Source organism: Oreochromis aureus, linkage group 1, assembly GCF_013358895.1.
Source record: "Oreochromis aureus strain Israel breed Guangdong linkage group 1, ZZ_aureus, whole genome shotgun sequence".
Classification (NCBI taxonomy): domain Eukaryota; kingdom Metazoa; phylum Chordata; class Actinopteri; order Cichliformes; family Cichlidae; genus Oreochromis; species Oreochromis aureus.
The window spans coordinates 12,498,764-12,523,768 of record NC_052942.1 but is presented as its reverse complement, the minus strand read 5'-3'; the positions used below and the strand labels follow the sequence as shown (position 1 = coordinate 12,523,768).

The 25,005-nt window shown below is 37.5% G+C and overlaps 1 protein-coding gene across 2 annotated transcripts; it reads left to right on the top strand.

Annotated features, from left to right (window-relative positions):
* The first annotated feature begins 2,228 nt into the window (after positions 1 to 2,228).
* Positions 2,229 to 23,813, top strand: LOC116314040 (neuronal acetylcholine receptor subunit alpha-7-like). Of its 2 annotated transcripts, XM_039600652.1 has the most exons (11): positions 2,229 to 2,350; positions 5,108 to 5,247; positions 5,667 to 5,711; positions 8,500 to 8,604; positions 8,747 to 8,856; positions 11,941 to 12,020; positions 15,338 to 15,505; positions 15,615 to 15,809; positions 20,841 to 20,927; positions 21,327 to 21,436; positions 22,718 to 23,813. In XM_039600652.1, exons 1-11 carry the CDS (start codon positions 2,296 to 2,298, stop codon positions 23,258 to 23,260), a joined length of 1,638 nt encoding a protein of 545 aa, XP_039456586.1. In that variant the 5' UTR covers positions 2,229 to 2,295; the 3' UTR covers positions 23,261 to 23,813. The 2 variants fall into 2 exon arrangements, with proteins under 2 accessions (XP_039456586.1, XP_039456977.1); XM_039601043.1 differs by lacking the exon at positions 8,500 to 8,604.
* The last annotated feature ends 1,192 nt before the right edge of the window (positions 23,814 to 25,005 follow it).

Below are 25,005 nucleotides of genomic sequence, written 5' to 3'. Positions count from 1 at the left end.
ACAATCTGTCCTCCTTAATGGCCAGTGCATGCTGACTTCTTAAAAATGAAGTTATCAGAATGGCATGAAACTATTTAACCTATGTTTAGCTTTGGTTTAAATCCAGCTGGAGCCTTTCTATGTCAAAAAGTTTGCATGTTCTTGTAACTGTATGGATTCTTGATGTACTCCAGTTTTCTCTCACAGTTTAAAGACATACATGTTTGGTTAATGGGTGTGAATGCGAGGTGGGATTGTTGGTCCCTTGTTGGTGACCTACCCATTGTTTACCATACCTCTCACCCAGTGTCAGCTGAGATTTACTGCTGCTCCACTTCAACCCTAAATTGCATATGGTAAAAAAAAAAAAAAAAAGGGTAAATAAGTGGCTTATATACATAAGTGTCCAATACTAATATCAATAAAAGATATATACTGACATTAAAACTTTGTATATTATATTAAAATGTCAGGTGAGAAAGAAAAAAGGGATAAAAACTCATATAAGGAGTTGAAAATTCAGCTTATGGACCTTCTTTGGCCTCTTTTATAAAAATGTTCTGCACTCTCACATATTAGGCTGGGCTGATATTCAACCTGATATCAGTAGTTAAAGTACCAACATTAACATATCAGGAAATTATTATGACTACATTACCATATGAGTAAATAACAAGCCTTAAATGTAAACATATCTGTTGTGACTTCTTTTAAATTGCTAAATATTAATGTGTTATCCTGCTGTCAATTCATGCACATAGCTCACAGTAATATAATGAAGAAAGTTTGCATAAAGTCTATAATATAGACTTTATGCAAACTTTCTATCTACTTTCTCTGTTTCGGAATGATAAAAGTACACTGAAAGTGACTGCCTGTGCAATTATTCCATGATTACATTTCATCTTATCGGTCACGAGCTGATTAAACATATGATTTGACATGCAGATCACATTCAGCTCTGCCACTTGTCTTTTAATCAGCCACTTTAAATCTGTCTGTGGCAGAATATATAGACTCATTATTTTTAAAGTGGGCATATATTAGTGAAAGAGTGCTGCTGTTTACCTTCTGGATGGTAAAACAAAAACACAGTGAAAGACCTGTTCAGGACACGTACAGAATGATTATCATTTATGGGTGAAGACAGGAGTCTAGTTTGTTAGATTTTGTGCAATATCCATTGCCAGTCCTGTAATAATTTTGGGGTGTATTTATTCGTTCTCAGTATTAATGTACATGAAACACATGCAGAACAAGTCGTATGAAGTAGAACATTAGTTGACGTTGGTTGTTGCTGCTTTTTGTAGCCCAGTAATGGTTTTGTAATTGTCTCTAATTTGGAAATCTGACCAGATTAGTTATGGAGACCTGAGTGGTGTATGGGGGGGGGGGGTCTTTGTTTTATATTATTTTTATTACTAAACTGAAATTTTAAAATAAATGAGAGGTAGGTTGGTAGTACATTTTCCCAAGGAGCCACATGAGAAACCGGGATTGTTATGGAGGCCCATACCCATAACCTTGTAAAGAGGTCAAATCTATATTGAGCAGAACTCAGCTTATTGTTTTGGCCCATCTCAAACTCCCAGTTACTCATTTGGCCCCTTGGGAGAATTCATTGCCCACCCTGGTTAGAGTTTCTATCATAAAGCAGCACGAGTTGCTTGGTGTGTCTTAATGACATGTTAAACACATTCTGTGTGTAGGAATTTAAAATAGGGGTAAATTTTAAAAAAAAAATATGTACAGTGTTTGCAACATTAAACTGATATTTAAACAGACTCCATCCCACAATTGCAATATAATTGTAGTGGTTTTTACAGACCAGTAGATGGCCTCTAGTTACGCAGACGCGTCCTCGTGCTTTTGGCTGAAAAAGTTATGCAAGAGGTAGTGTAGGTTGATATAAAACCACAAAATATTTAAATTACATAAATGATATAAACTCACTAGATTTAGTGTAGCCTATTTAGTCATTTGTGTGATTTACAATGCGCAAAAAAACAGAAAGGGGACACGGAGATCCAGTCAACAGTGCTGAAAGTCAAAAATGTTCACTTGTAAAAATGAGAGAGTGCCGCAAAATATGTTAAAGGTAAGGATATAAAATTCTACTGTGGGCAGAAAGTTTTGATCCTTTAGCTTAAATCATTAATGGGCTGCCAAACAGCGGCTCTTCATTGGGAGGAGGAGTTATTTATTGGCAGAATTCCCTCTCATCACACACACACACACACACCGCCCCACAGTGTTATCACTCCCGTTCCTGCATCCAGAAGAGTCTTTCTGTTTTCACTCCTCACGCGTTTCAACATGCACTTAGTAAATTTTCTGCTCTCTATTGCAGTCACCGCCTGCACAGTGAAAGGTAGGCAGTCTGCATGCATTTCATTTGGCTAATTAACTCTCTCGCGCGCCATAAATTTTAAAAATTATTATTATTTTTAAAATAATTAGGAGTAATGAAATTTTTTGTGTGTCTTATTGAACGAGACGTGTTAATGTGCGTTTACCCTTGCTCCGCTGTGGATTGATTTTAGCGGTTTCCTAGCTGAGATTGCAAACCTGCTGTGCCAAACACTGAGTTTCAGACAATTTTGGTCTAGATGCCTTAGCAATCATATGAAAGTGTTGTGTGTCTGTGTGTGTGTGTGTGCGCGCGCGTGTGTGTGTGCAAATCTCATTAAATAAATCAATAATCCAGATTATGATTCGGTGTGACTGTAGTTATAGTCATCATTATTAGTATTTGATATTAAGTGTGTTTTTCATGGGTTCAGAAGCTATGAAGTAATATTACTATACTAAAGTAAGGTCCAATATGCAGCTTACAGTGAACAAACATGTTGTAATGTCTTATACTACATGTTACGTGTGGCTGATTTGTCTGTCAGCTCTGAACTTTCTTTTGCTATTGAACTGTGCGGTTTCTCGTGATGTTACTAGAAAAAATATTATGCTAAATGAATAAAAAGCTGCAAGATAACAGCATTTCTAATATTGTGGTTTATGAGTGTTAAAGAGATTGAGACAAACAGTGACTGGACAGAGGCTTCTATGTTTAAGTCTTTTTTCTTTCACAAGATATTGCGATATGTATGAACATCTTATCCTGGCTCTGGTCCTTCTACAGGGACATAAGCAAACCGTGCAAAATCTCCAATGCTTTATGTTTTATTCTAATTGAATACTGCCTCTCATCAGTTTTACTCAAATCTGCTCTGAGTCTGAATATTTTAATTGAGGCAATTCATTTAATGATAATCACTGACTGGGGCTCTTTAGTCTGCACTTTACAGGCAGAAGTTAATGAAGGTTTCTTTGAGAGCGAAGCAAGTGTTGTTGGTGTGTGTGCATACGGTGCATGCACATATAAATGTCAGGGCATGTCTGGAGTAATTATAGGCCCTGTCCAGCCCTTTGATATTACTAAGGCTGATAAATTTGATTAAGAGGTTGAGAGACTTTCCTTCTCCCTTTTATGGCTCCAAGCTCATTTCTCGTTCTTGTTCTCATCTCTTGCTGTGGTCTTTCGGACAGCATGGTACTGGGGTGTATTACAGTATGTGGACAATACAACACATTAATGTCATCTTGCATTGAAATTTGATTACGGTGAGATCAGGAGTGGGGGGAATATCCACTTGGGATATGGACAAAGACAAGCTTTCAGCTAACCCTTTTTTTAATGAAAGAAGTGGATGCAACAGAGAACAGAGGAATAGGGATATGCAGATAGACAGTATGCTCTGTGCCAAACCATCAGGGTAATGTGCTTCTCATAGGAGGTTTAGGATAACTGGGCCATTAGTGAAGTGAAGAAATGCTGCCAAAAACGCTCCATAACTCAGGAGAGGAACTAAGAGTGTGTTAAAATGAGGGACGGGTCTGATTTGAGATTGGGAGATGAATCATGCCCAAATACGGCATTTGAAAGATTGCCATGTCTGGGCTGCATTTGTTTCACCACCCCAGGTAATGTTGATAACTCCAACACCAGCTTTAGATGCATTAAATCAATTGCAAAATTATTCTAAAGTGTGAGATTTACAACTTGTATGAAGCAGGAGGTGGATCAGCACCACGCAGTGAGACTGACCCTGCACAGAAGTGGAGTAGTAGTGAGTGGCTGCAAAAGGGGAAGATGTAAGAGGGTGGAGGAGAGTGGAGAGGCTGAGTTAAATTCAATTAGCTGTCTCAGTCTCGTCCACAAATATATGTAAACTTCACTTCAAATAAATTGTTTTATTGATCATTTGAGCCATGACAGCATTGTGTATCTAAGGGCAGTGGTTGTGTGTCAGTCTTGTCACACCAGTCCAGACTAGAAGATGTCAACAGCTGTTGGATAGATCGTCCTGTAGATCAGTGCAGACGTTCTTCTTCTTACATGTGAAGGTACAGTGTAGCAATGTGACTTGGTGAGGCTCTTTCTCATTACAGTTGAGTACGTGTGTGTGTAGGGTGGAGACAACTTAGTGTGCAATGTAGAAAAGAAAGCTACAGACAGGCTGTAGGTCATGTTTTTATTTTTTATTTATTTACTTCTTTTTTGTCAGCCACATTAGAGTTTATAATGTTTAATAAATGAACAGAGCTAGAGGATAGATTTTAATGACTTTTGTGCATTTCACATTGCAGGGGATCCTTATTTCAGTTTGCACAAGACACAAAGAAGTGTGTACTTTATGTTTGATATAAATAGCATAACTGTCTGAACTTCAGCGTATTAGAAATATCATTGTTTTTACTCAGGTTTTTAGTAACATCTAAAAAAATAAATGTACACACTTCATATTCTATGATGTAAATACTGTGTAGATGCACATGGATTTGTTATTACACAATCTTAAATAATTCAGTGAATTGTTTTGCAATATGGCTGCTGGAAGTTAAGGAATGATTTGATGTGACTAACGATGTCTTTCTTGCTTATATTTATAATTTATTTTACTTATTAATTGTTGTTGGAGTCCTGGTTACCTGTCCAGGGTGCATCCCACCTTTTTACCCTGTGACAGCTGTGATAGGCTCCAGACCCTGAAATGGATGGATGGATGGATGGATGGATGGATGGATGGATGGATGGATGTTTCTTTGTGTAAGTTCCTCTTTTTTTCTGTAGTTTCTCATCAAGGGCCAAACCAGCGCAGACTGTACAGTGACCTGATGAATGGCTACAACCCACTAGTGAGACCAGTCCAGAATGACTCTCAGAGTCTCATTGTTTCCTTTGGCCTCACCCTCATGCAAATAATGGATGTGGTGCGTAAATAATTGCCCTTTAAACACAGCATGCCTATTGCTGTTTATACATACTACATACTACTCTACTACATATACTATACAAGCCGGTAAAGTGATAACTCATGCATGGTTATGTAAGCAATTTTCATATATTTAAAGACAGCAGACCTGATCCCCATCATTGAAGCAACTATTCCAAAAACAGCAAGATCCCAAGTTCAGTGCTGATGCAGCAGTTTTGGTTGTGCCACAGTCTCCAAACATTGTTTTCTCTAGTGTGAGCGAGGCGTTATAAAAGGTTTGAAAATTGACGCTTCTGTGGATGTGTACATTTCTAGTAGTGTGATTTCCCATTTATGAAGCATAAACTTCATAAAAAAATCACTCTAAAAAGTACTACTTAATTACAAACATGAATAATTCTGTTTTTCTAACAGGATGAGAAGAACCAGGTTTTAACAACCAACATTTGGCTACAGCTGGTAAGTATAATTTATGTAAAGTCACAGAAAAGCTGAGTTGCAAAGCTTTAGGGCCGCACTTACACACATCATGCATTTTAATCATAGAGCCATCTGTTTTATATAAATCCTCTCAGTTAACTCTAACAGCATTTTCACCTAAGTGTTACATTGTACCTTTACTTTTGGCATTTAATCTGGTATTTAGTTCATGCAAACATGTACCATATACATGCGGCACAAAGAGATTTATCATATTGTGAGCATGTGATGAAATGTGTAACTCACACGTTGTGCTACCCAGACTTTCTATTCGTCTTCCACACGGGCAGTACAGCACTTTGTCCTTCATGCAGCGAGATGAAGTGTATTAACGCAGATGCTTTATTACAGCTTGTCCATACAGTGACAATAGATCCCTGTTGCTGCATCGTCAGCAGCTCTACCAAGGCTGAACCAAGGCTGTTTGGTCTGTTTTAAATCATTCTGGGGCATCGCAGCGGGAGTTTTGTTCACTCTGTCTCCTTCTGCTCCCTGCAAAATTCATTTTAGCTCTGAAGCACATGATAGCGCCGATAGCATCCACAGTGTACTTTGTTTTAGCATCAATCCAGCATCTGTTGGAAGTTTTTACTTGTGTAGGTTTTGAGAAAAGGAAAAGGGGAAAAAAGGAAAATGTCCTAAAGATGCATACAAGATGCATACATGGCTACATATACGACTTTGAAATACTGAGGAGGATTCTTTAAGATTACATGTTGAAACATTAAATGTGATTAAATGTGCCCTCCATCAGTGCCACTGGGTAACTGTACTATAAATCTCACAATGCCCAACACACTGGATGACCTCTTCTATACACCCAGTGAAGATAATTTAGTACACAAGTATTTTGGTTATTAAGCACGATTATGCCCTCAAATTCTTGTGCAGTGCTGTGTTTCATGTAATACCAGTTGTCTTAAGACACAGGGCTGCATTTAAGCCTGCAGGCAAGAGTTGGCATGAGACATGGACAAATTTGCATAGTCGTATACACATACTAATAAAGCACAGAGCGGAGAGTAGAGTTACATCTGGTCATTTTAAGGCCAGTTATTTCTCAAATTAAATAATAGATCAGTAAGTTTTGTCGATGTTAAATGAATGGAAGACTTGTTGTAAAGATTAAAAAGTAGGTGGAAAGTTTTTTGTTAAACAGTGATGCAAATTAAAGAGGGTTCTCTGGCTGTGGAAATGCCATTTTCCAAAATCACCATGTGAGATGCACAGGCAATTACATCCTTCCTCAGTTTGTTTTCCTTTGCCTTTATCATTAACTGACCTTTATGGTTCATTATCCTGGCAACAGCCAATTTTTCAACATGGCAATTTGAGTTAATTAAAAGTGAATTATAGATCGGATTAGAAAACTCCTTATGAAGGCCATGTAATCAAGAGAAGTGTCTTCACAGTATGTGTTCATACATATCACCACGGCTGTGGACCTGGAGTTTGAGTTTTGCATTCGGTGAAATATTCACCTTTCTATTCATATTTATATTTTAAAAGAAATTCTGGAGCTTCATTTTAAACATTATGTGTAATCAGTACCTTCATTTATCCTCAGGGATAGATGCCATTCACAGTGTGTTTTAAGAAAATAATCTGTAAAACAAAAGTCATTCTTGTGCCTTATATTGTTTTGTCCCGTTACATTTGAACCCAGGGCTGTGTAACCCACAGTTTGGCTTTAGATTATCAGATTTTGCAGAAACATCTGGAATTCATACTACTTAAACTATACGCTGCCATTAAAGGAAATGATACTCTGAAATTTGTGTGCATTTTTCTAGTGCAGAATATGTTTTATCTGAAAGGGGAATCCACATTAATTAATTTGACCTCTTAGTTCTATTAAGGTCAGATTTAGTTAAGACTCAGTTTTGTTTTGCAGTTCCTGCTGTTCCTGCAGTTCCAGGCAGACAATTAAATAAACTAAAGATGTAAAACCATGTGTGCACAGATAAGAGCCAGATGCATATGAATGATAAAGCAAAGGCATAAACTTCTAACATTACTATTCACACCGCTTCCCTTGTTCCACACGTTTTTTTATCATACCTCATAATGACAAAGGGAAAAAAGCTTAAAATTCTCACAAATTTATTAAAAATAAAAAACTAAAATATATTGCTAAAATGCTAAATGCTTTGTTGAAGCACCTTTGAAGAAAAAATTAACATGAAATGATGACAAATATTGACAATTTTCAATTAGAAATGGAGTAAAAGGAATCAAATGCTTATTAATTACTAAGCTATTTAGCTCACCATATTTATCCATTTTAATTATACATTCGGATATTTACATATATACTGTCTATAAATAAACAGACACTATATCTCCCACAGCGTGTAAACCAAGAATCCACTAAGTACCAAAGTTTAGTTTAAATGTTTAACAGCCTGCCTCATCCATATACAGCACCACCTTCTGTATAATCCTTGAGTCTTTCAGCCCCTGTGGTCACATATCATTGACATGGCAGTAAAGACCAACACAACTGTAAACTCATATCTTCAGCCTAGCCAAGGCACCCTCACCATCACAATAACCACGTTAAATCTCAGGCCAGGTCTGATGTCACGGAACAGCAGATATTAAGAGCCCTTTAAACAGTACTCGTGCTTATTATAGCTGAAATATAATAATCTTCTGACATTTTGGGTTGAAATGTCTCAACAGCTACAAGTTGGAACTGTAATCATCTGAGCTTTCCAATTATGTCGACATTTCAAATGCGCTTAGCAGCATTTTTTCTCAACAGAAAACCTTCCAGACGTGCTGCCGAAACTTGGAGCGGAGATCAAGTCTCATTCTTGTTCCATGTCACTCTGTGATGTTGTCACATACATTTATTTTGGCTTTTATAGTAAGTGTCACTGCTACGAGGAAACCGTGTTAAATCCCTGAGCTTTTAAAAAGGCTTAATAAGCCAGTAGGACTTTAAATGTATTAAAAATAAGTAAGTGGAATGTGAAAGGCAAGGTGCCAAATGTGTTTGCATTTTGCAGTACTGGACTGACTATTACCTCCAGTGGAATCCATTGGATTATCCGGGTGTGTCCAATGTGAGATTTCCTGACCATCTTATTTGGAAACCAGACATTCTGCTGTATAACAGGTAGGCACTGATCTGCTGGATTATAAACTGTAGTTGTATGTGGTGTTAGACTTATGCCTGATTTAGACCTCTGCAGCGAATCTGCATCATAACTTACAACATAGAGGGAAGCTACTTTTAACCCATACGCTACCATGCCATTCAGTCTCTGCAGACTGCGTCGACCTGAAGTGTAGTTACATTTCTCTGGATGCGTCTGGTTAAAAGGAGTTTCTGGTTACTTTGTAAGTTACAATATAGATTCCCAAAGAAGCCTAAGTAAGTATTAGTGTGTATGCATCTTCCTCTACATAACACAGCATTTTTAGATTTTGGTGCTCCAGAGGTTATTCACGCTGTCTGTGATACACTAAAGACCAAATATTGTAAAGAATATCTTTTTGTTTAAAAATGGCGAATAAAGAAAACTGTTGTGCCTCATCCTCTACTATATTCATTTTGAAGGATGTGATGTACAGGGGATACAAAATGCAATGAATACTGTATAATCTTTAGCATATCTTTGGTATGAACAAAATGTTAATCTAGGTACCTATAAAATTTTGTAATTATTGGATGCTCTGTGAGTAAACCTGAAATTTAAACCTGTTACTAAATTAAACATTAATAGCTAGTAATATTTTTAACACCTCCCATTTTTATGGCATTAAGTGTCACGGTGTGGTGTTTGTGGAGGAAAGGACCCGAAATGCAGGCAAAGGTTGTGATGCGAGTGAGTGTTTATTTAAGTGACCAAAGTGGCAAAACAGGGAATGAGGAACAAAAAGCTACCAAAACCTATACTGAAAACATGAAACAACCCTGAAAACATGACGAGAGATGCAGAGCGATGAACAAAACACCATCAAATGCAGACGAGCTGACCAAGAGCACAGGCAGACAAACACTATACAAAGTAATCAGGAAATGACACACAGGTGGGACGCACAGCTGAACCTAAGTGACATGATGAGACAGGGAGACATAAGTTGAACACAATGAAGTCACACATGGATCTACAAAGTAAAACAGGAAGTTCCCAGACTGTTTAACAGAATACAAAATCAGAATGAACTAGAAAATAATAACACTACACTCAAACGTTGGGTCACCGACCCAGGACCATGACATTAAGTTTAAGTATATGTAATTATAGCCTCCAACTTAATATATGTTGTTGTCTCCCAAATTACAGTTCGATCATTGCTGTATTTGGCAGGCTGTTATCTGTTTTTTGACCTAAAGGTTCACTGTGTGTGTGTGTGTGTATGCTGTTAAAAATGTAACCTGGCACCATCAGATTTCCAGCTGCAGAGTGAGATAGGCTACAACGGATTGGGTGCAACCAGCACAAATATCCCATCAAACATTTAGATATTTTATTAAGAAAGGACACATAAGAATGTAAAATGAGCATATACTAGTGACTGCTTTATTTACTATGAAATAGCTCCCAAAGAGAGTGGGAGTGCCTGAATAGAATAAGTTTATTCAAGTTGCAACATGTGAAAACATACTGTGTTCAGGCTTCTGCTCTGGTTTCATGAGATCTGGAGAGCATCAGACCCCGTGCTGCCACAGGCATTATTAAGACTATCTTGCTGAGACAGACAAGCAGATTTTGCAGATTTTAAATCAAATAATATGTGATTGAATGGAATGGAATTATAGCTATTTCAATGAATAGCCATTTTCAGAAGCTCAAAATTAATTGGGCAAACTGACATCATTTTAAATTCAGGATTTCGGGATGGTTTTAAATACCTGGATGAAAATCCTCTACAGTCATTAAGGTCCAGAACACATAGACATCAACACTTGATATTTCCTCCCTTGACATGCTCTGCCTGATTTTTACTGCAGCCACTGACTGTTGTGGGTCTCTCTGATGTCAGTGTTGTCTTAAGTAACTGAAAGGCATGCTCTGCTGGGTTGAGATCAGGTGATGGACTTTGCTATTAAACTATATCCCTTTTCTTTGCAATGAGAAACTCAGCTTAAATACATCTGTTATAAAAATGCAATTCAATGCCATTTTTGAAGTTTTCCCTGTCACAGTCATACTGACGTCAAAAACGTTAGTTAGTCAGTTAGTATTTGTGTGTATTTTAGATTTATTCACTGTAACATATATTTCTATGTGCAGTACACATTTACTGTGCAATATAAATCTCAATAACGTGTGATATTTTTCCATGCCACAGTCATTTAGTGTAAGTGCAATACAGAAACTACTGTTTTATACTTGAAATTATTTGACATATTCTTTCTTTCTTATCTTCATTTTTTCCCCTCTGACTCTAAGCTCTGCACAAGATTTCCTATGTACCCACACCCAGTTTATGTGTACAAATGGCAAATAAAAGATTTTAACTTTATCTTCTTATCTTATTGGTAGGTTGGTTACACGGCTGGGATATTACACTTCAAGGATAGCGGAGCTGTGCACTTTAAGTAAATGCACTGCTCGCTAGAAAAGCACTTTGCAATAAATCATTTAGACAAATGAATAAAATTGTATAAAAATGGTTGGAAGAGCATTTCATTATATGTCCCAAATGAAATAAAGCTATAGCGATCACCATTAATCAATCTTTAGAACATCTGAACAAAATACATTAAAGGCACCTTACTCCCCTGGGAGCTAATAAGAGAGAGAGAGCATTGTACTTCTTTTGTCATTGCCCCACAGAGTAAAGCCTTGATTTGAGACTCTTTGAATTATTTAAATATATATGAATGTCATTTTCTTCATTCAACTTTAGCTCAACCGTGCCCCAGCCTTTGGGAATTTATTTAGATGGAGTGCATTGTGGGTAGCAGGGTAACGACTAAATACTCATCTCCTGGGAAGGTTTGCATGAGATGTGACTCCTTGTTTGTTGTGTATCTGCAGAAATAATGACTTAGAGAATTATTTATATATTCCTACCACCACTGCCCCTCCTCACTTTGTGTCTTATACAAATTAATATTGTATTCATGTAATTCTGCGATATTGTTCCAAATGTTCAGGATGAATCTGCTCAGGTGACTTACGCTGAAATAATACTGGTGACAGATAACTCAACATTAAATGCTGGAATTGTTCCATGTTGTCTACAGTGCGGACGAAAGGTTTGATGCTACGTTCCGTACCAACATTTTGGTCAACTCCTCGGGCACCTGTTCCTACCTACCTCCAGGTAAAAGCCATATCTTAGTCACTGACAGATATTGACTGGGGAAAAAACATTTTTACCTTCACAGCAACACTTACTGTATGAAATATGAAAACAAAAACAATAACAAATGATATGTGGAAACAACCCACAGAAGTTGCCTGTCCTGTCAGGAGCAGATATTAGCTGGGCACATTTAAAATAAATACATGGCTCCTGAATCTTCTGACTCTAAAAAGATCATCTGTATGTTAAAGCATTAATTGTTACACCTTACTCCAGATCCAGTCCAAGTGTTTTACCTCTGTGCCGGCTCATGTGCGGGTAATGCTTTCTATACAGCAGGGGTGTAAGCACAAAGTGGTCCATAGGCTCTACATATCATCCAAAAAGACAAGAAAACATTTCCCTGTGCTAGCCTCCAGTGAAGTGGGCATTAGAATGATGCATAATGTTACATAACCCTCCTGTGGGTGCAGTTTAAATCCCCAAAAACATAAATGCAACACACATAAATATGTGTTGTATATAAACACAGGTAGTAAGAATGATGTCCTAATAAAACCTTTTGTCAAACACAGTTAGAGAACAGAACAGGCCACTGTTTAGAGGCTGCAGATAACCACTCGATCACATTTCAAGACTTGAAGAGTCTTTTGTGACCAGAAACCTACATGTAATGGCAAAAATTAACTGACATTTTATATGATACTTTAAAAAAAATACCTATGCTATATTTGTTGTTTGTGTGACTAAATCATAGATGCCTAAAATCCAAAGCTTTGCAAATGTTTCGTTATTCTTTAATTATCAAAATACATCTGCTTTACACTCGTCCTCAGAGGACAGCAACTCGCTGCCATTAATGCGCATCTACACCCCCATGAGTATTACTGAAGAGGTACTTGTCACTTCTCTCTATAGCGACAAGTACCCAACTTTAATAATTCAGAGCAGTGAACAAATGTGGGTCTGGTGTGGCTTTGCAAACATATGAAATTTTAACCCTGGAGGGCTTTTGGAATACTTGTACATAATAATTATGATAGTATATCATTATTTGACATAAAGAACAAGAAGTCTCATTATTTTTTCATATTGGCTTTGTAGTAAACTCAAAGCATTTTTGCAGTATTCACAATAAAATCTCAGAGCGGGTGACTGTGTTTGATTCATAATTTACTTTAAGTTGAATTATTTTCTACAAAAAGAGGTTTTAGTTAAGATTGGTTATGAACTAAAACAAACCTGTTATTATTATTATTATACCCAGCAGCTTCTTACCATTGTGCAGTAAAATGACAAACTATGACTTGGGGACAGCAGATGCTAATGAGCTCTCATAAGCTGCAGCTTTGAATTGATTTCCTGAACTTAATGCCCCACAGATGTATTTTTAATATGTTAGGTTTTTAGCTTCTTTTTTTTTTTTTTGTCTTTTCTATGGCGTGTTACATGAGAAGATTAATATTGCTAAGTATGAAATATGAGCCAGGAGTTCTCAACTTTGGCTAGCATATAAATGTGGTTTTTCATTTAGCAAGTCTGGTCACATGTTTAACTGTGTTATTACTCTTTTCATCTCATTCTTGCAAAGAAAGCATCATCTTCTAATGTTTTTCTTAGAGCAGAATGGCATTTTTTTTCAAATCCACCTGGTTCTGAGACACCATTCACATTTTGATGCTATATATTAGGCACGTCAAACTCATTTTACATTGCAGGTCACATACAGCTCACTTTAATCTTATGTGGCCCGGACATTCTGTCAATGTACAGAAATTTAACTACATATTTATTCAATGAGATATCTTAACATAAGAAAAAAAAATGCAATTTCACCAGTTTGTCTCAGTTTTTCTACCCGATAAAGACATGCTGCTGTTGTAAAAGAAAGAAATGTCTCATTTAATTGCTTCGGTGTAGTATGAATGTCCATGAGGGGGGTCTTTATCAGTAGAAAATGTCAAACTTGTGAAAATGCAGTTTAAAAGTTGAAATTTACGTCCTCCTTCACATTTTCCAAAGCCATCCTGTGGGACGGATTGGAGTTTTTGCTGGGCTGGTTCTGGCCCACAGACCTTATGTTTGTCACCCCTGCTATATATAAATCTTTCTCTAAAACCAACCAACACACGCCTACCAATCATAAAGTTAAAACCGACTGCTTAAATATTGCAAAGGTTATGTCTGACCCATCATAGGGTAAGTAAGAAAGTAAAGTTTCTTTATATAGCATTGTACAACCATTTAAACACAATTAATATCAAAAGAGAACCACAAATAAAGATAAAAACCTAAATAACAAAAGTATGACAAGGTGTCCCTCTGTACCCACGAGTGGAGGTCAGCCCATGTAATGCTAAGAAGTCATCAAAAAGTCACAAGCTACAAGCTTTCGTTGCTTTCTTTAGACAAAGGAAAATATGATGTGAAGTGATACAGTGTAACTGGCTAAAAACATGGCTAAAAATAATAGTGTAATTATTTACATCACCTGTGGTTTTAATGATATGGCTGATCACTCTACATACGCAGTATAAGCATGGATTCAAGGGAGCACACTCAAACAGAGTGCCTTACCATCATAGCTGGTGATTACTGCTCTCCCTGCCAAGCTCTTCCCCTTTTTCCTTACCCAGCAAAAGCGCTGGCTGGCTTTCCCTTAGCATCTTTAATCAATACCCACGTAAATAGCTTGATCGCTGGATTTATTCTGGATTGATTACTTCTGTCACAAGCAAATTGCCTCTCAACTTTTCTCCAAATGATTCCTCATTGGATGCCACATTGGTACCAAATAATCATTTCATGCTTGAGTTGAACTCAACTGCATTAAGTGGATAAAACTGTATGCAGATCGGACAAATCATTTGAATTTCCAGACATTTGTCTTTGTGACTGAGGTTCATTACAGTAAATCGGACTCATTCTTCAGTATTGTCTATATTCATTTCATATTCACGTTTGCCACCTTCATGCCGCTAGCAGAGGCATTGTTTACTGCCAGTGTCTTCTTTATTTCTTAAATATGGATGAAAATAGTTTGGTGGCTGCCTGTCCTGAAGAATCACCCTCCACTTTCATCGCATTGTCATATTGGATTTTGTACTCTTACTAGGATGGATGGCACTTTGACTTCACATCTCCTCAGAGTAAAACTCTTTGCTGCCTCTCTTTTTCATTTTTCAGTTTCTCTCTGCTTCCTATATACCAGAGTAATCGAGTGCACTCTCTAACTAAGCTTGGAATATTCATGTGTCCGTTTCTATCTACAGGTGAAGTACAATATGTATGAAAGCAAGTCTTTCGGCATCTTTCAGTGTTTCTCACCACAACAGGGATTTTCAAGAGCACCTGCCACATCGATGTGCGTTGGTTCCCGTTTGATGTCCAAAGATGTGACCTGAAGTTTGGTTCCTGGACATACGGGGGTTGGTCTCTGGACTTAAAGGTGATGGATGCAGATATCAGCAATTACATTGCCAACGGAGAGTGGGATCTTGTTGGTAAGTAAGGTTGTCAGTAAAATCATTGAAACGATCTTGCTCTAATCTTTCTCTCCAACGCTCTGTAACCCTTCTGACCAGAGTAAATGTATGCCTTGTTTTGAATCAGAGGTTCCAGGGCAAAGGAATGAGCATTTCTACGGCTGTTGTGAGGAACCGTACCCTGATGTCACCTTCACCGTGGTGATGCGCAGACGGACGCTCTACTATGGCCTCAATCTTCTCATCCCATGTGTCCTGATCTCTACTCTGGCCCTGCTTGTCTTCCTCCTCCCTGCTGACTCTGGAGAGAAAATCTCACTGGGTAAAACCAGCTTCATTCAAAAAAAAAAAAAAAGTTCAGTTTGGCAGCAATTTTTTGTAACACCAGTTTGTAAGAACTGTAATCTCAAGACTTCAATTGCAAAGTTAAGAACCTGCATTATAGATGGAAACCCATCGAAAGTTAGCAAGCAATGGATGGCCATGATACGCTAATGGGAGTCCACATATTAAGAAACTAGCAGTTATGTGGCAACCAGAGGTCATAGAAATTGAATTACATCCAGCTACTTCAGGCAACACCAGGCAAAAAAAAAATTTCTGATAGTAGAAAAAGGCGTGTCCCATCTTTTCTCAACCCTCAGATGAGTAAATGAAGCAGCTACCACAGTTACCTACATTACAGGGTTACCTAGGCAACCGGAGCCTGGAATGTCCACTAGCAACAAACCACAAGCGACAAAGACCATGTGAAAGCCCACTATACTCACATTACTGAAACCACCATGCATTTTTGGTTATATTGTTGGATAGCTGACACACGGTCAGATCCATTTCCTTGTGCTTTTCACCCCTCAGCCTGAAAAGCTGTTTGGGTATTTTGTCAATGCAATAACTCAGGAACGAGGCAATGTGAGATTTTCAAATTGATACAAATGGTACATCTACTAAAAATCTCAGAGGAGTTTGAATCTAATTGAATCTTCGACCTTCACCTCAAGATGAAAGGTCAAGTTTTTTGAAAATCTTTTGAACACAGGAACTCAGAAAGATGTCAACTAGGATTTTCAAATTTATACCAAAGGTGCATCTGCTAGGAAGCTGAAGGATAGCACTGGCGGCAGAATTTTAGAGCAGCCACAGAAAAACAACATATTAACTAAGTGGACAGTTTACAGCGAAGACACTTCTTGACTCCTTACCACTGTTTTCTCAGCTGCTATATGTGCTAAAGACAATCGTGAGGTTACTTTTAAATAATAAAGTTGGGGAAACAATGTGATGGCATTATTTTAAAATTACTCCAAAACTCTTTATCTGCAATATGTTATTTAAGAAGCAAGTTAATGCATATCACCTCAGTATCACAACCATACTGAAAGTCTGTTAACCAATATTGAAAGCTTTAATCCCACTCTGAACACATAGCTAGCGCCAAATGTGGTTCTACTTTTTTTTAGACACAATCTACCTAAAGATGTGGCTCCGAATTAAAAATGCAGATAGTTTAGAAACCAGGAACTTCCAAGTTACACATTTCTGAATGTCACTAATTGCATTAGTGCTTTTGCAATTAGTGAAAAGATAAAACATTTTCTCCGCCACACTGAGAAAATTAAAACTTTAAGTTTCTGAGCTACCAAGCAAAGTCACTATGAGCTGAAGACATAACCTTAATTGTAATAGATTCCAATACAATTATAACACAGAGCATCAATTCACATTGAGAACAATAAACCATGCATATGTTTAAACTCACTGTATCAGCATTGTCATTATGAGCTTGCCAATATTGTTATTTCACTCAAATTACAACTCTAGCAAAGCTACTCATATAGACTCCTTTTTAATATGAATTGATTTGGGATATCACTCTCAGTTGGAATGCATTTTGTTAGTGCAGAAATCCTTGTGGCAATCCAGCCATACGTTACATTTTTTTAAGCTGTCGTATCACCTAACACTGAACTAAAATTCCATTAACTTCTTTTTTTTTCTCAAGATGAAATCGAGATCCATTCTCTTCTGATGAGCTCATCTGGGCAGCTGATTTTGCTGTGGTGCAATATTCCAGATTTATATCCTGTGTGACTCTAAAGCAGCCTTCTGTAATATGCGTTTTTTTGCCAGAACCATAAGACGTTATTAATTCTAATTGGGCTTTCAGAGGCATGTCTGCACCTCTGCTACTTAGAGTGTACCTTTCAGACATTGTTTCACCTTTGATACTTCAATTGCCGTGGCATCTTTTTCAGTTAGACTTTAGAGTTTAGGTGTTCTGTTTAGGTCATGAGTGACCCCAGTATTGTTTCTGAACATTGACTTTTCTCGATGATGTGTGCCATCCTCAGGTTAAAATCATAATTCTGTTAAAACATTTTCAATTTTGTTCTTTTGCAAGTCCTTCCAAAAAGCTTCAATGTCACAATTATTGTAAAAAAAAATAAATAAAAATCAAATGTTCCTAAACCCCCATGCTACAGAAAGTTTGATCATTTTGTAATTGACCTTATGCTAACGTGACTGTGATCTTTGTGATAACTATGATATGAAAAATGAAGCAAAATGGCCAAGAATTAATGAGATCATAACCAGGTTACATCATTTACAGCCCAAGTAGTTTTGACACGCAGCCAAACCTTTTTTCATTATTCTTTAATTTTTCTCCGTCTTAGAAAACTTCATATCCAAGCCCTTTTTCTCCTGGGTAATGAGTGGTTTTATGAAAACCAATGGCTTTCCAGCAATCCTATTGCTCCGTGGCTTTATGAAGTGACCTGATTATAACCACTGATTGACGAACAGGATTGTCAGAGGACCTCTGAAAACCTTTAATCTTATCGCAGTTGTCAGAGTTGACTGAGTGTTTCATGCATTCATTATAAATGCTTTATATAGACAGTATCTGAGGTGTGTGTGTACTGCATGTTTCAGTAGAGGCTATTAATTTATGTAGTTTCTGCCTTTTTCAAATGATTAGAGTCCTGTGTTGCAGCTGGATTCCTTCATTAACCAAATGATGCCTAATGTGCATTTTCATCTGCATGGTGCTTTTTATGTTTTCAAAGCTTAAAGAGGAAAGAGAAATGAGGATTGAAAGTATGAAAAACACAAAATGTATTAAAAAAATTTACATATAATGCAGTTCACTTCAATGTCTCATAGCTTCTTCTTAATCTGTGTGTGTGTGCTGACTATGTCATAAAAACCACTGTAAATGAAGTCAGTATATCTAGTTACCCAACTCAACGTCAGCATTTTTAAGAATGGCGAACACAGAGTGAGAAATGTGTTTTAATGCCAGCATTTATTGCCCGGTTTAATTTCAGTTAAATTGAGCTGCCATGAGAAGTGTGATTTGTGATATTATAAATGGATCAACAGGAACATTATAGTGCATTTAATGGTAAGATGAAAATGTAAGGAAAAACAACAAAATAGCCAAATAAAATGAAACTAGTTATGTTTTGAATGTTTGAATAGCTAACTGTTTGATATTATGCTATTTAAACTACAGTATGACATTTTTAAGAAAGATTAGTGTGCGTGTAGTCATGCAAAGAAGAGAGTACAACCCATGATTCATTGCATGACCCAGTTTGGGCTGCTGAACTGATGGCCTCACATCACTGTGCTTGACTCTAGAATACTTGTACATAGAGGAATATATGGTGCAGCAGTGTGCCCAGGTCCTGTGGCTGCAAAAGAAGCTCAGATCATCATCCCTCAAACACAGTGCTTGACAGTTGAAATGAGGTGTTTGTGTTAATATGCTGTGTTTGTTTTTCACCGTAGATGGCGCTATTGTCAGTTTCCACTTTGGTGCTCCAGAAGTCTTGTAGTTTGTTCAGAAACTTTGAAACCTGAAGCTGTGCTGCCGTATTCTTTTTAGAAAGAAGAGGCTTTCTCTTAGTTATCCTTCCAAGCAACCTATACTTGTTCACTCTTTTCCTATTTGTCATGGCATGAATTTTGACATTTAACACAGTAACTGAGGCTTGTAGTGTGTGTGATGTAGCTCTTGGTTTTTTGCAGTTTCTCTGAGTACTGCATGGTCTGACCCTGGGATGAATTTGCTGGGTTGTCCACACGTAGGTTGGTGTTAAATGGACTGGTTCTTATACAGCGCTTTTTTACTCTACCTGAACACAACTTTATACAACTTGACTCATTCACCCGTTCATACAGTTTTCTACATAAGTGCTTTCTATCTAACATTTACACATATTCATACTTTGACAGATGCATCAGAGAGCAGCTTGGGGTCAGTATCTTGTCCAAGGCGTGTAGACTGGAAAAACCACTAACCTTCCAATTAGTAGATGACACGCTCTACCTGCTAAACCACAGCCACACCAAAGACACCTGGGACACCTAAAACACCTGAAGGCTCCAGACCAGCAAACAACCAAAACCTCTGCTTTATAGATGAGCTCACACTTGCTAACAATAAATTAATCACGTACATTAACGGCAACTAGCTGCTACTTATCCTCTTAATTCCTATGGAAGCAGGAAGGGTGTACTTATTTGATCCTCATGTTGCATTTCCTGTGTCACTGGCCTGGTCTTTTCCCCATATCTTTTGTCTCTCAATTCAAAAAAGTAACTTTTTAAGATGTTGAAGAACATTAATACTCTCCTCAGTCCTTTTCAGATTTAAATATTCTTCTCTGATCTAAAGAAAGGACTAAAGTGGCAGTTATGACAAACTCAAGCCGCTTTTAAAGTGTTTTTCAGAGGTATCTAACGCACACGGGCATGCATGGGGGAAGTTGTGAAGTTAGTTAGTCATTAGAGCCAGTGGTGAGGTGAAAATGTGTCTCCCCATAGCTAAAGATACCTGTTGCTCTTGCTTTTACCTTTTCAGGTCATCTTGCGACACTGAGGTTCGATCACTCCCCAATTTTGATTTATAGATTATATGTTTCAATTTTTCACATTTGACTACTGTGAATTAACCAGTTGCTGTGTAGTAGAATAAACCTTAAAACAAAGCAAAATTAGCAGACTAAAAGAGTATAAGGTGTCACAAATTCATGGAATAAATTGAATGGCTTTGTGTGAAATAGGAACAAAATGTGAATAATAGAATAAATCTGGGTACAAAGCAACTGGAAACACCTGAAAATGATAAAACGGTCTTTTTAAAGTTTAAAAAGTCTGCAACAGTACACACAGTTCTCTGCCTTTTATTGCTATAATATTAGAGGGTCTTTGTGTCTGTTTGTGACATAAAACAGCTTATGGTGATTTGTAGCTGATTGAAAGATCAAAAACATACGTGTGTGAATACTTTTGTTGAACTAAGTTTTGTTGTCAGCTGATAACTGAGATCTGGTTTCCTCCCCAGGTATTACGGTCCTGCTCTCTCTGACTGTCTTTATGCTGCTAGTTGCAGAGATTATGCCCGCCACATCAGACTCTGTGCCTTTAATAGGTAAGCCAGGCCAAAGTTAAAAGCGGTTCCTATGGGTGTCAACTACTATCAGAGAGAAGCAAAGGGTGAAATTTTCTGTAGTCATTTTTCATCAGGGATTTCCTTATATCACAGTGTAGCCAAATTCAAGCAGCTACCCAGTATTTAGATATCGTTTTGGTTTAGGGATCTGAGTCAGTCTGTTTGAATCAGTGAAATGAAAGCACTTCTTGAGGCACTTAAGTGAGCAGTAATGCTCAAGGGATGAAGACATATTTGCTGTCCTTAATGATCGGCCCGGCCTTTCTTCTTGTATGCAAAACCTTGATGTTATCATCTAGTTTTGTCATTGTCTTTTTTACTACACAGTACTTCTTTCTGATCCATTCTGATTGCCGCCTGCATTTCTTTTTTATGCAGCTGAATATTTTGCCACTACAATGGTCATTGTTGGTCTCTCAGTAATTGCTACAGTTCTGGTCCTGCAATATCATCACCACGACCCTGATGGAGGCAAGATGCCAAAATGGGTGAGTGTTTTCTCAAACAATAATCATTTTTTCATGAATTTGACTATGAAATTATTATTTATGTAGTTTTGCTATAGACACACCCAAAAATATGGAATACATTAAAAACAAACTGTTGACAAACCTAAATAAAATGCACATTTTTAAGTAATAAATTGAAAAAACAAATGCTGGATATAGCAGTTATGACACTGATTAAACATATATATGCGAATTCATAAGGGTTAAAACTATATCAAATATATAACAAATATAACATAAGTGTATGTAATGTATATATGTATCCATCAGTTATTTGGAAAGATATTTCAGAAAAGCTGGGAAAGAGGAACAGAACAATCTCTAACAGTTAAAAACTCAGGTTATTAAGAAACAGATTAGTAACATAATTGGATAGAAATTCACAGTAATCATCTATAAAGGCCGTGTTAGTGCTCAACAATCTATAAAGGCCACATATGCTGCCATCCAGATGACATTTTTCAGCAATCTACAATAACCTGCTTGCACTCAGGATTTGTCACATGGTGAAAATATTGCATTATCTGCACTATGAAATGAAAAATATGAAATATAAAGCCCAGAGAAGTTCAGCTGGAATCCTATATGAAGCAAGAATAGGAAAACATTTAGCTCTCAAAACTGCACTAATGGGCTCCTCAGTTCTCAAGCGCTTCAAAGAACAGGTGATGCAACATGGTGGTAAACAGTGAATCCACATTTAAAAACTTGTTGCTTGTATGGGCAGAGTTTTCAAAAGAAACTACAATTTTTCATTTTTAACATTTGATAAGTTATCTTTGTACTATTTTCAAAATAAATATAGGGTTTAGATGATTTCCAAATTGTTGCGTCATCCTGTTTTATTTTCATTTCATTCAGTTTCCCAATTTATTTGGAGTAACTTGTAATAACCTAATGAAAAGGTATGGAGCCAAAGAATGCAACAACACAAAGTGGAGTGAACACCTGCATGTTTTATATACTCACTGGACAGTTCATTAGGTATGTCCATTTTGAAGATGAAAAGGGGATCCAACCCAGTACTAGCAATGTGTGGCTAATAAAGTGGCCAGTGAGTGTTTACTCAGTCCACTTCTTACTGTGATTTGTCAATTTGGGAAAAGTTAATATGACAAGTTGAGCATCTCTGTAAATATTAATGTGTCTAACCCATACAAATGAGGCTGATATTCTGCACTAATTCTTATTTCTTCAATGGCAGATTTAAAGTGAATTACAGCCTTAATCCACTCTTTCATTCACCGTTTTATCTCAAAGACCCGTGTGATCCTCCTGCATTGGTGTGCCTGGTTCCTGCGTATGAGGCGTCCGGGTGAGGAGCGAGTGCGTTCAGCCTGTCACAACAAGACTCGACGGAGCAGCCTGACCAGCATAGACCTCAACATGAGCACCTCAGCCTCCCAATGCACCAACGGCAACATGCTCTATGTCGGCTTGCGTGGCCTGGAGAGCATTCACTGCTCCACTGCTGCCACCTCGTCTGACTCCGGGGTCCTCTGCGGACGCCTGGTTGGACGGGCGGGCGAGGACGAGATGCTCCTCCCAGCAGGTCAGGTCACCCCAGTTGGAAGCATAGAATTAGAGATGGCCAAGATCCTGGATGAGGTACGCTACATCGCGAAAAGGTTCCGCGACCAGGACGAGGGTGAGTCCGTGTGCAACGAGTGGAAATTCGCCGCCTCCGTTATCGACAGGCTTTGTCTCATGGCTTTCTCACTCTTCACTATCCTCTGCACTATTGGTATCCTCATGTCAGCACCCAACTTTGTAGAGGCAATTTCCAAAGACTTTTTCACTTAGTTGTTGCCAGGAAATAAATGATTCATCAAATATAAAAGCCTACACCAATCACTGTTCTCACAAAGTAACCATTTTCAAACACACGGGGTCATTTGGATACACTTACCCATACTTAATCCAAAGTTAAATCTAGAATGTATGTGATACATAAACAGCTGAATATATGCATCACATTACATTATTGAAAATTAGCTTTTCTCTTCTCTACCACACAGCCTGGCTTCACACCCTGATGCTCTTGTACTACTGTATGATTCTCTAAACTACATAGCATTGCTTCAGCGATGCAATTTGCTAACCTGGCAAGAATGCTGTTATTAGTTATGCTGTGTTACCTGTGTATTACTGTGCATTATAATGTTTCTGTAATGTGTAATGTGGTCCATATACATAACGGCTACTGTACCTTCTATTCAAATGTATTTCATGTAGCACATTTCTATATTATACATTACGTTCTATTATGATCATAAGTAGAACCAAAAGCCTTGATTTAAATATTTTCTTAATTGGTTTTACTTATTGTTTATATTTGTATGATTTGATCACTAAAGATTTCTCATAGGTCAAAATGTTGTATGTTTCATTTTTTTGTCAGTTAATTTCAATGGGTTGATTCTTGTCCACTTTGAAGATTCATAAGTAAATTCATTTTTACAATCACAATATTTAGACACTGAGTTGTGCATGTGCTGGAGTGAGGCCTCCACCTACGGTGCTGCTGACTAAAGCGTCTGCATCGTCTCATGACAAAAACAATCCCATCACACACAGCTTTTATTTCTCCTCTGATATGACAGATGTTTATATGGGACAACGGGAGTAATGTCCTTTTTTACACTTTTACATTGTTTTAAAAAACATACACGTAAAGCAAATGTGGAGCTGTTTATGAAGCAAGAGTTTAACCTTTTGAAAACTAGACAGAGGTTCTAGCAGTAGGAAGTGTCATCTTAAACCCCAGAATTAGTTTTTCACACATGTCACAGCCAACAAACTCAAATGCACTACTCTCAATGCAGAGGTTTTCTTGCAGTGAGGTCCGAGGCCTGGTGAAACAGGTGAGTCCACTTTTTTCAGTAGGATTCTCTCCAAAAGATCTCCCCATTTTCCACACTGGAGTTTCTGCACAAAGGAGAAGCTGGTGAATAGAGAGAATGGGAAGAAAACGCTAGACTTCACTGATTCAATGAATCAGGCAACGACTGAAGGAATTCCTCCATCCTAAGTAGCAGCTGGTTACGGGTGATTACAAACAGGGGAGATGATTACCTCCTTGTGTTAATTATGCTCATATTTTCACCAGAAAGAATTTCAGTTTCTGCCTAATACCACTGAGCTCAGTTCAGTGGAAAAATGTTGTTACATTGGTGCACACTGGATGCATAAAAATTGTACTATGCTTTATTAATCTAACATGTTAGATGGAGTGTACTGTTTCTTTTAATTTAACATGACAAACATATGCATCTATCCATCCATCCAGCATCGGTCTCCTCAGTTCCCAAACACGTACACTGATCAAAAAATAGGTGATGCAACACAGTGGTAAACAGTGCCTCCACATTTAAAAACTTGTTGCTTGTTTGGGCAGAGTTTTCAAAAGAAACTACAATTTTTCATTTTTAACATTTGATAAGTTATCTTTGTACTATTTTCAAAATAAATATAGGGTTTAGATGATTTCCAAATTGTTGCGTCATCCTGTTTTATTTTCATTTCATTTAGTTTCCCAATTTATTTGG